The 12648-nt window shown below is 39.6% G+C and overlaps 1 protein-coding gene across 1 annotated transcript in view; it reads right to left on the minus strand.

Moving 5' to 3' along the window:
• DOCK11 (dedicator of cytokinesis 11) overlaps window positions 1-12648 on the minus strand; it is a 195686-nt gene that overhangs the window by 59392 nt on the left and 123646 nt on the right. Inside the window, 4 exon segments of the mRNA XM_033201715.1 lie at window positions 1442-1551; window positions 2127-2202; window positions 5368-5484; window positions 11100-11278. Coding sequence (XP_033057606.1) covers window positions 1442-1551; window positions 2127-2202; window positions 5368-5484; window positions 11100-11278 — 482 coding nt within the window.

Raw genomic sequence — 12648 nt, forward strand, 5'->3', positions numbered from 1 at the left:
CTCCAGCCTGGGTGACTGAGCAAGACCTTATTTCTAAAAAATATAAATAAATAAATAAAATGGGCTAATTATATTATGGTAATTACACTTAGGAGTACCCAGTAATACTTCAAAATTAGCACCTCTACAAAGTACTGATGTGTTCCTCTTATTTAATGACTTTTAAAAAAATATCAGAAATTAAGCATGACAAGATCTGACTTATTTGGGGATTTATATGAATAGAATAACAATAATCTCCTTACAAAATTGCAGTTGTTAAAAACTAATACTTTCAGTTGAGCTAAACTGGGGATGCACCATTGACTAAGGTGGAATTTACTAAGAAAGAACTTTTACTTGGAGCAAACAGGCCTAGGTTCTGATTGCTTGCCTAGCTACTATGTGACTACTAGCAAGTCATTCAACCTCTCTGACCTTTATTTGCCTTAGCTATGACAGTACCTGTTGTCACATTTCTAAATGGTGTAAAAGAGAAACATTTGTGAATAAATTACTGTTTACCCAAAGGCTCAAGGAACCAGTGGAAGTATAGTTCACCGGCTCTCAAGGGTAACAATACCCAACCAACAGCATCAACATCACCTGGGAACTTAGAAATACATGTTAGCAGGCCCTATTCCAGACGTATTGAATCTCACCCTGGGGTGAGGCCCAGACATCTATTTTTTTAAGCCCTTCAAGTGATCCTGATGCACACTAAGAGCACCATGATATAGGAGAAAAAGTGCTCATATTAGAAAATCTAGGTTCGAGTATGGTTCTGCCATAGCTGGTTGTTCTAAGTCATAATCCCAGTTTTCATTTGTAAATTGAGAGTTGGAATTTTTTATTCTTATAGACCTTTCTAATATAATTTTATACGATTCAATGATTTTACATAACAACATGGCAAAACTTTACTGGTTTAAAATGAGGTCTCTCTGTCTTAAGGCAGTCACATCTCAAACTTTAATGGTAGGTGTGAAACAACTTGATAGAAGAGTTGGGAGGATATATTCTGATTAAGTGATGCTGGGACCCTAAGATTATCAGTTTCGGGACTTATATTTTTTCCTCCCAAATTAATATCATTACTCTATTACAAAAGAATGAAAGACTGCATTAATCCTGCCAAGATGTGCTTTGTTTTCAATAACAAGGCACATTAGATATTTTAAACTTGAATTTCCCCTCACTAAAATAGCGTGCTAGGGTCAAAGGAGATATTCAGAGTTGGAACACTTGAGGATGAATGCCTCATTCTCCATAAATAGTTTAAGACACTGAAGTAGCAGCTGCCAGTATAGGAAGATACTGCTAAAATATCTAAGAATTATGGGATGCTTTTTGCAGAGCCAGGATGGACTACAGGAGAGTAGAGATGCTCACATTTATACTATAAAAAAATTGTTGCAGCCTAATGTGTCACTAGGGTCATCCTATATATTTAAGTTCTTACATTTTCACCAGTGTTGCCCTGATCTGGAAATCCTGTTGCTCCTTCTGGGATGAGGGAACCTCTTGAATCTTCTCTCTTAATTCCATGTCCATTTTGAAAAGACCCATAAGCTGCAAAAAAAAGTCAAGTCCTTGTTGGCAAGAGGAGGAACTGTCAGAAATATTAAAAAAAAAAATAAGTACTGAACTAATTTAAGTAGAGACATTAATATAGGGAATAGATCTTGGACATCTAAAATGTGAAGTTTATTATATGAAAACACCATAAGAAACCATGTAAAAGTGAAGCAACTTTTCACCTTTCAAAACACTTTAGCACGTACAAAACAACAAGAAATTCCTTGGAAGCCATAAAATAAAGCCACACAATTTAAAAGACAATTTTATAGACAAGAAAACTTGAGCCCAGAGAAGGGAGGTATCTGGCTTAAAACTGGTGACAGATAAAGAAACCAGTATTTTTCTCATTATCCTCTATTTTGTCAGTATGCCAAGCTTAGATAAGCTTAGACAAGGAAACCTCGGCAAATAAATTTGACTGCAAGTATGAGTCAGATTTTAATTAAACTTTAGTAGAGATCAAGCTATGTATGGTCTTTATTATGAAATATATCAAAAATACTGAGAAGTAGAGGGTACATTTCTAAACACCCATGCAATGTAGCATCTCCAAAAGGTTTAATTACCGGGGTCTTTGTCAGTGCTCAGACTCCCTCTATTGGCAGGTGAAGTAAAGCCACATGGAAACTCATCTCTGGATGTCTGTAATGGAATATGATACCTGTGTTATTTAAACAAATTCGTATATAGGATAAGAAACCTGAATTAACAGAACAAAATGTTACACTGATTTTAAACAAAGCTCACTGTGAAAGTCTAAATCAAATACTAGTAATTAGTATTTAGGTGACTCTTTAAAAAAAAAAAAAAGCTACTAGCATACTGTTGTAACCATGACCTCTAGCCAAGTGACATAATTCTAGATAGCCGCAACTGATACAGTCTTTTTTGTTTTTGTTTTTTGAGACAGGGTCTTGCTGTGTAGTCCAGGCTGGAGTGCAGTGGCGTGATCATAGCTCACTGTAGCCTCAACCTCCTGGGCTCAAGCGACCCTCTCACTTCAGCCTCCAGATTAGCTAGGACTACAGGCATACACCACCACACCCAGCTAATTTTTGCATTTTTTTTAGAGATGGGGCTTTGCCATGTTGCCTAGGTTGATCTAAAACTCCTGGACTTAAGTGATCCTCCTGCCTCGGCCTCCCAAAGTGCTGGGATTACAGGCATGCACCACGGCGCCCGGCCTGGTAAAGTCTTAACATCATTCAGTTCTCCTCCTTAGAACCAGGGCAACGCTAGAATAAGGTGTGTGACCAGAAGCCCTAAGGAAACTTGAGCTGCAAAGAGTACAGAGAAGTGAAATATTTCCAAATAATGCTGTCAGATATATGTGGAGGGAGCATAAGCATGAGATACTGTATTTGTAAAGCGAGACCAGCCTGACATTCAGGTAGGTGTAGTATCCACATTCAGCCAGTTGACATGACTGGGAGTCAGGAGCGAGCAAGCCACTAGAAAAGCTTAAAAGCAGTGTCCTCAGGAACGCAGGACAGGCATGACAAATTGGCTGTAGCATTTCATAGGGGGAATTTGCAGAGGAAGCTGTAAATGATGGAGTTTAACCTGCTATCCAACAATACGATGTGGCCAGCCAAGTGCACAGGTGATCTTGGGCCATATAGAACATGGATGGGGGCAGAAGTTAACAGTTCCACTGGGCAGACTATAAAGTGTATAATTTGGACATTGTATTTTAATAGGGTTACTGGTAAACTGGAGCACATTCGGAAAAGGGGTGACCAAGAAAGCAACGGGTTTTGGGGACCGGGCACGGTGGCTCATGCCTATAATTCTAGCACTTTGGGAGGCTGAGGCAGGCAGATCACTTGAGGTCAGGATTTCAAGACCAGCCTGGCCAACATGGTGAAACCCCATCTCTACTAAAAGTACAAAAAAAATTAGCTGGACGTGGTGGCGCATACCTGTAATCCCAGCTACTCAGGAGGCTGAGCAGAAGAATAACTTGAACCCAGGAGGCACAGATTGCAGTGAGCTGAGATTGTGCCACTGCACTTCAGTCTGGGTGACAGAGTGAGACTTTGTCTCAAAAAAAAAAAAAAAGAAAAAGAAAAAGAAAAAAAAAGTAAAGGATTTGGAATGACAGATTAGTGGAGATACTTAGCTTGGAGAAAAATTTAGAAGGCACATGTGGAAAGGGTACATGTGGAGATGGGAACAGATGTGTTTCATGTGTCTCTAGAAGACAAAAGTAAGACCAGTGGATAGGAAACCTTTTAGGTCTAATGTGAGAAGGAATGTTTAAATTATTACAATGGCAAAAGGTTGTTTTGCCAAATAGGAGACTGATCACCTCCAAAGTTCCTTCCAATTCTTTTTTTTTTTTTTTTTTGAGGCGGAGTCTCACTCTGTCGCCCGGACTGGAGTGCAGTGGCCGGATCTCAGCTCACTGCAAGCTCCACCTCCCGGGTTTATGCCATTCTCCTGCCTCAGCCTCCCGAGGAGCTGGGACTACAGGCGCCCGCCACCTCGCCCGGCTAGTTTTTGTATTTTTTTTTTTTTAGTAGAGACGGGGTTTCACCGTGTTAGCCAGGATGGTCTACGATCTCCTGACCTCGTGATCCACCCGTCTCGGCCTCCCAAAGTGCTGGGATTACAGGCTTGAGCCACCGCGCCCGGCCCCAATTCTTAAAATTCTAAGGGGAGCAAAAAAAGCACAGACCAATTGTGATAAACTAAGAGTCTCACCAAGAAGTGCTGAAGGAGACTACTGAGGGAAAGGAGAAGCAAAGGAATAAGGAATACAGTTTAGTCCCCAGTGCCTAATATCTTGGAAGTAGAGAATCTTTTGTTCAGTTTAAGTTGAATAAATGTATGAAGCCATACAACAACAGAAAATGTTTAGAATAAAACACAGGGTTCAAAGGATTTGTGGTGTTCTCTTGGACTTTGTTATCCAAAGTGCAATCCTAGGACCAGAAGCGGTCAAAAGCTTGTTAGAAATGCATGCTCTCAAGTCCCACCCCAGGCCTATTGAATTAGAATCTGTTGGCTGGGCGTGATGCCTCATGCCTGTAATCCCAGCACTTTGGGAGGCCGTGGTGGGTGGATCGCCTGAGGTCAGGAGTTCCAGACCAGCCTGGCCAACATGGAGAAACCCCGTCTCTACTAAATATACAAAAATATTAGCCAGGCATGGTGGCGGGCACCTGTAGTCCCAGCTATTCAGGAGGCTGAGGCAGGAGAATACCTCGAACCAGGAGGCGGAGGCTGCAGTGAGCCGAGATCATGCTACTGCACTCCAACCTGGGTGACAGAGCGAGACTCTGTCTCGAAAAAAAAAAAAATCTGTTTTAATAAATTCCCCAGGTGATTCATATGCACATTAAAGTTTGCAAAGCACTGTATTAGGAAAAACAGTGTACATGGAGTAAAAAATGAACTCTTGGCTGGGCACAGTGGCTCATGTCTGTAATCCCAGCACTTCAGGGGGCTGAGGCGGGAGGATTCCTTGAGCTTAGGAGTTTGAGACCAGCCTGGGCTGCACAGTGAGACCTTGTCTCTGCTAAAAATTAAAAACATTAGCTGGGCGTGGTGGCGTATGCCTTTAGTCCCAGCTACTCGGGAGGCCAAAGCAGGAGGATCACTTGAGCACAGGAGTTTGAGACTACAGTGAACTATGATTGTGCCACTACACTCCAGCCTGGGTGATAGAGCGAGACTGTGGCTTAAAAAAACAAACCAAAAAAAGTGAACCCTTAAGGTTGAGATCATATAGCATATGACCCCAATTCCAAATGCATTCAATAAAACAGGAGAAAACTCCAACAGAAACACATTACTACTTACAGAATTAGGCATGGCTGCACAAGAATACAAGGTATCTCGACCTGCTAATCGCTGTATATTTTCCAAAAGTAGTCCAACAAAGGGAAGGTACAATTGTGCTATTTTGGCTTGTTGGTTCTGAAAAAATAATTATTGAGAGCTTAATAGGTATATAATATGTATATATTACAAATAAATGGAGTTGGTTTCATATATCAACTTAAAGACTAAAAAGTAGGCTAACATCCATAACAAATTACTGAAGCATGAGTCTCTTTATACGAAAACTAATTACCACAGAACTTTGTTGGCATTTGGATTTATCCATGATACAGAGTCAAATTACATCCCTCAAGCATAACTACATGAAGTAAAAGGTTTTTGTAAAAAATAGAAGTTGGTATATAAAACAGATGATATTAGTCCTGTTTTTCAGCTCCAGTGAGGGTTGAGCTTCATGAGAGCAGGGACAGTGTCTGTCTTGTTCACTGCTTCATCCCCTGTACCTGGGCACATAGCAGATGGTCAATACATATTAGCTGAAGGAATGAATAAGTGGAAGAAGTGAAAAAATGGTAAGTTACTGTATTCATTCAAGAAACATTTTTTGCTTCCATTAAAGCTACAATTACAATAATATGAACTTGGTCCCCTAAGTCAATTATAAGACTTGGGAAATTGATATATTTATAAATATGTAAATAAAACTGACCACCAGGACTCTTAATTAATGTGGTACCTCTTATACAATTTATTTATTGCTTTCCTCAGCTTATAGACATTCCTCGCCAGATACGTATATATACTCAAATCAGAGAAAATAGTAGCTGTGGTGGCACAAGAGTTGCCCTCCATCTTTCATGACTTCAGGTTTTTCTGGAGAATTAGATAAGGCCCTCTAGGGCAAAATGCTCAACATGTAGAATATAGAAGATTACTGGTCTCTTACTATTGTTTAGTTTGCATTTACTATTGAGGTTGAACAATTTTTCATGTGTTAATTGGCCATTTGCACTTCTTTGGTCAATTTCAAAAACCCTTAACAGACTTTCTTCCAACATAATATCCCATCAGTAATAGTCTCTACCACCAGAAGATTCTGATTTACTAGGTCTGGACTGGTCCAGATGATGCTGATGTGTTTCAGAACCACTAACCTAGTTGAACTTCCTGCTGAGGGCAGGAATGAATGGCCCTTACGTGTATCCTTGGCAAATAGTTTTTTAAACTTCTTTAAAACTCCAGCCCTTTCATGGGTTCTATTAGAAAGGTCCTTTATCTGAAATACACTCCTCATAAGTTCTACCTCCTAGGTATAGCTCTGCCCTTTGGAGTACAAGAAAAAGTCTACTTCTACTTTTGCATGGCAAACCTTTAAATATGTGAATATAGTTACCATGAATCATCTTAACTCATTTTTTTTTTTTGAGACTGAGTCTTACTCTGTCACCCAGGCTGGAGTGCAGAGGCACGATCTCAGCTCACTGCAACCTCTGCCTCCTGGGTTCAAGAGATTCCCCTGCCTCAGCCTCCCAAGTAGCTGGGATTACAGGTACCCACCACCATGCCTGGCTAATTTTTGTATTTTTAGTAGAAACAGGGCTTTACTATGTTGGCCAGGCTGGTCTCGAACTCCCAACCTCAGGTGATCTGCCCTCCTCAGCCTCCCAAAGTGCTGGGATTACAGGAGTGAGCCACCCCGCCCGGCCTTTTAACTCTCATTACTTTCCTTTGTTCCATGGCTTTGGTGTCAAGATTTTTCACTTAGTGATTACCCTTTTTTTGGTGGTTTTCTAATTTTTCAATGTCCCAAGTTGAGATTTAAAAGGCAGTACAGCTAGTGGCTGACAGCACAGATCTTGCAGTTAGAGACATGCACAAAACCCAGTTCTCCCATTACTAGCTACTTGATTACAATCAAGTCACTTAACTATAGTTTTCTCTTTGGTAAAATGGGGGTAATAATAATGATGTCAATTAATGTGAGATATTTAAAATAGTGCTTGGCATATAGTGAGCCTTAATAAATTTTAGCTGCTATTATTAATATTATAGCTTCTAAATAGGAGTCCATTTTAGTTCTGATAGTGAGTGATCTCTAGGGGAGGAGAAATTACAACTCTCTCAGGGAAGCAAGAACACAGGAAAACATAAAGTCATTGCCAAATATGTTAAAAATTTCGCCTGCACAACAAATAGAATATAACCGAAGAACCTATTAATAGAAGACTAGTTAGATAAATAAAATAAAGTATATCCATATGATAAAATACTATGCAGCTACTTTTTAAAATGCGGTAGATCTAACCTTCAGGCTGTATTGTTAAATGAAAAAAGAAAAATGTATAATGGTTTCTGTTGTATTTTATACATATATATCATATAGGCTTGTGCTTATATAAAATAGAAGTATAAATAAACTTACAAGAGTAGTTGCTTCTGGAAAGATGAATTGGTGAGTGGAGGTAAGGAATGGGAGACAGGCATTTTGATTTTTGTTTTTCACCATGCATGTGGATTACTTTTTCAAAGAAGGTAAAAAGATTTGCCCACAGCCCAACTAGAATTAGAATCTGCAATTCTCTTAGGTATCAACATTACTTGTAGTGGGTACAAGAACTATACAGGCCCCAGGGTAAATGTTAGATATTGAACATTCTTATTCTGAAAAGGAAAAATGTCTCATGGTAATTATAACAAGAGACATTGCTGGCTGGGCATGGTGACTCACACTTGTAATCCCAGCACTTTGGGAGGCCAAGGCAGGCGATCACGAGGTCAGGAGATTAAGACCATCCTGGCCATCATGGTGAAACCCCATCTCTACTAAAAATACAAAAAATTAGCCAGGCGGAGCGGTGCATGCCTGTAACCCCAGCTACTCGGGAGGCTGAGGCAGGAGAACTGCTGGAACCCGGGAGGCGGAGGCTGCAGTGAGCTGAGATCATGCCACTGCACTCCAGCTTGGGCTACAGAGTGAGACTCTGTCACAAAAAAAAAAAGAGAGAGAGAGATTGCTAAATAGTTTATGAGTAACACATAACAGGGACCAAAATTTCCTAAGAGCAGGGCCGTAGGAGTGGCAATTGGCTGGAAAGGGTGGGAGTGATTAGGGAGTTGAGTCTCGAAGTAGGCTTTTCATAGGAAACATTCTTTTCTTTTTTTTTTTTTTGGTGTATTACTTTGGGGTCCCTTTAGAGAACTGATGGAAAATATGGGGGCTTAAGGCTCCCTCCAATCCCTCACCTTGGTGTCATCATTAATAGGAAACATGCTCTACTTGGATGTATTTGATAAATGAACTCTTACCCAGGCTGCCTGGAAACTGCACAAAACAGACAAAGGACCTTTTATATCCTCATCCAATAATTTGGAATTGAAGCTTTGGTTAACCAAGCCCATGAAGTAAACAAACTTCTCATGGAGAAAACTCTATCGTCATTTAATGCCTGTATGAAGCCTCTGAACAAAGAGGAAAGAGCTTCAGAAGTCACTGAAAGAGTAGTAAGGCTTGGCATTTCAATCTTTCCTATAGTTTAAAACCTCAAACGTTCAGAGTGTCTAACTTATTTACAGGTAACAATACCTGCGTGTGTACACATACTGCTCTAAGAATTTAAAAGTAAGTTAAAAGTGTCCAAATTTGTGATGTAAAATATTTAATTCCACCTCTAGGTGGTGAGAATCCCACTGGCAAAATCCAGTTTTCTTTCACTTTCATGTGAAGAGGCAGTGGAGAAACATACAACTTTCTGCTTCAGAGAGGGGAAGTTCATTTTGTACTTTTCCAGTGAATCATTTAAAATCATGGCTAAAGACATTTTCCTCCACATGGCATAAGATCCTTTTCCCCACTCCTAGGCATAAGCAAGTAGTTAGCCAGAACTCAGCGATAATGCATTTTTAAAGGCTTGACCAAGCTTGATTGGACTGGAGGACTTTTAAGATATATTTTTATTTGGATATATCATACCAGCTAATTTGTGTGAAGTCAATATCAACATTCACAGAAAGTGAAAATGGCATATAACTGAGTCAACTACACTAAGTGGAGGTATGTTATAATGTGTCAAAAACAAAGCAAACTGCAGTAAGCAATAAATTACATCTTAAAGCTAAGAAGTTTAAATCTACTTTAGGATACAATCACATAAAGAAAACTAGCAAGATTTACATGTATGAAAATCACTGTAATTAAAGGAATGTGAGTCGATGTCACTGGCAGGCATTTTCTGTTTAAAAAGGACAAATGGGAATACTGTAGAAAAAGAATAAAAGCTCCAAGTCAGCCTTCCAAAATGACTATGATGATAAATGACATCATAATTTTATTTATATTGGAATGTAAAAAGAAAAGGATAAATTATTTATTATGAAACAAGATTATGCTTCCTAGAGTGATTTATGATACCGTGGAAGTAAATTAGAGTCTTCTAAATCCATACAGTTTGCACTCTACCTTTCCAAGCCAACAGGATTTAATGTCAGTAAGATTTCAATATATATGTTAAAAGTACAGTAAATAGGCCAGGCATGGTGGCTCACGCCTGTAATCCCAGCACTTTGGGAGGCTGACTGGGGCGGATCATGAGATCAGGAAATGAGGACCATCCTGGCCAACATAGTGAAACCCCATCTCTACTAAAAATACAAAAATTAGCCGGGCATGGCGGCGTGCACCTGTAGTTCCAGCTACTTAGGAGGCTGAGGCAGGAGAATTGCTTGAACCTGGGAGGCAGAGGTTGCAGTGAGCCGAGATCATACCACTGCACTCCAGCCCGGGGGACAGAGCGAGACTCCGTCTCAAAAAAAAAAAAAATTAGTGCAGTAAATAGAAACTGCAGCTGTGACCGTTACTCATAGAAAACAATGTAATGTATGTAAAATTTACAGCCACACCCACAGCTATTTATAGTAACATCATCACATTAACATTTTGTTCAGTAAGAAAACTTCTTATTACATATTTTACATGATACATATTTAAAGATATATTAAAGCATATATTTCATAGAATAATTTTTAAACATTCTTAGTTTATATAATAATCATGAAGCAGTTATGTTATTCTTTAAGTATGATTTGAGAAAACAGTGTATTTCTTTAACAGTTAACTAAACTCTCTCTCTCTCTCTCTATATATATATATATCCTTTTTTTTTTTTTTTTGAGACAGAGTTTCATTCTTGTCACCCAGGCTGGAGTGCAGTGGCACCATCTCAGCTCACTGCAACCTCCGCCTCCTGCCTCCCCGGTTCAAGTGCTTCTCCTGCCTCAGCCTCCCAAGTAACTAAGACTACAGGTGTGTGCCACCATGCCCAGCAAATTTTTGTATTTTTAGTAGAGATGAGGTTTCACCATGTTGCCCAGGCTGGTCTCAAACTCCTGGCCTCAAGCGATCCACCCACCTCAGCCTCCCAAAGTGCTGGGATTACAGGCGTGAGCCACTGCTCCCAGTCCTAAATGGTATTTTTAAAAACCTAATGATTTGAGGCTGGGGCTGGGCACAAGAATCGCTTGAACCTGGGAGGCAGAGGTTGCAGTGAGCCGAGATCATTCCACTGCACTCCAGCCTGGGTGACAGAGTGAGACTCTGTCTCCCCCCTCCAAAAAAAAAACCTTATGATTTGAAGCAAAATAAATTTTCCTCAATGCTTATATAATGTTCCTTGCTAAAAAAAACTTCATCTTCTATAAAAAATCATAGTAGAACTTTACCAGTGTGATACTGATGACTGCATGGATATCCTTACCTTGTGCTGGTATCTTGTGTCAAATGCATGTTTTATCAAAAGATTCTTTATGACAGAGATAGCTGTATATCTGATCTCATAATTGTCCTGAAGAGCAATGGAAGTTTCCCTCAGAAGTAGACCAACCAAGAAGTGATGCTTGCAATACTCATCTGATAAACTGTATTCAAGATTTGAATCTGCAGTACAATGAAATTTAAAACCCATTTATGAAAATATTCAAAAATGATTATAATTAAAATACTATATTATTTAATAATATGTGATCATGCTAGCAAGAGCTATAATTTTTATTATTAATGATTCTGAGCAGTTCTTTTATCATCTAGAATAAGCATGCAAAATTTACAAGACAGGAGCACTCATATTTTGGGCTAGACGATAACTTTAATGATCATTTCAGTCAGGAAGAAAGTCCCTAGATTTTTTTTTTCCCCGTATTCTTTTGAACTCATAGAAATCTTATGATACAACCTACAATAGAATAATTATATATTTTACAACGTTTTAACGGATTTCTTCATAGCTGAAGAGATTTTGTCACAACTATACATCTGAAAAATTCTATACAATAATGCTTGACTTACTTATCCATTTATACTTATAAAGTGGGAAAAGACAAACTAAACAACTGAATAGTCTGACAGTATTGACTGTTTCAGTAAATATTATATATTGGGCTGAAAATATACATGGGACATAAGAACAATAAGGAAAACAGTCTCATTCCATTCCAATCCATCATCACTCAAAAACAAATATTTTATATCAGAAAATAATCACTTCGAACTATGTCTTTCCCTTCTTTTAAGATCCTCAGTCTATTTTATTTATTTATTTATTTGAGATGGAGTCTCACTCTGTTGCCCAGGCTGGAGCTCAGTGGCACAATCTCAGCTCACTGCAACCTCTGCCTCCCGGGTTCAAGCAATTCTCCTGTCTCAGCCTCTGAAGTAGCTGCGACTATAGATGAGCACCACCACGCCCCTTTTTTGTATTTTTAGTAGGGACGGGGTTTCACCATGTTGGCCAGGATGGTCTCGAACTCCTGAGATCAGGTGATCTCTCTGCCTTGGCCTTCTGAAGTGCTGGGATTACAGGAATGAGCCACTGTGCCCGGCCTAGATCCTCAGTCTATTTTAAATCTCAGATGTTAATATCATGGTTGGGAATTGCTTTATAAGTACTTATAGGGGACTGTGATCAGGTTTAGTAATTTGTTTGTTTGTTTGTGACAGTCTATCTCTGTCGCCCAGGCTGGAGTGCAGTGGCGCGATCTCGACTCACTGCAACCTCTGCCTCCCAGGTTTAAGCAATTCTCCTGCCTCAACCTCCTGAGTAGTTGGGATTACAGGCATGTGCCACCATGCCCGGCTAATTTTTTTGTATTTTTAGTAGAGACGGGGTTTCACCATATTGGCCAGGCTGGTCTCTAACTCCTGACCTTGTGATCCACCCGGGTGCCTTGGCTTCCCAAAGTGCTGGGATTACAGACGTTAGCCACCGCGCCCAGCCAAGTTTAGTAATTTCTATGGAAGATTTCTACTAT

This window comes from Trachypithecus francoisi, unplaced genomic scaffold (genome assembly GCF_009764315.1).
Source record: "Trachypithecus francoisi isolate TF-2019V2 unplaced genomic scaffold, Tfra_2.0 Lachesis_group6, whole genome shotgun sequence".
Classification (NCBI taxonomy): domain Eukaryota; kingdom Metazoa; phylum Chordata; class Mammalia; order Primates; family Cercopithecidae; genus Trachypithecus; species Trachypithecus francoisi.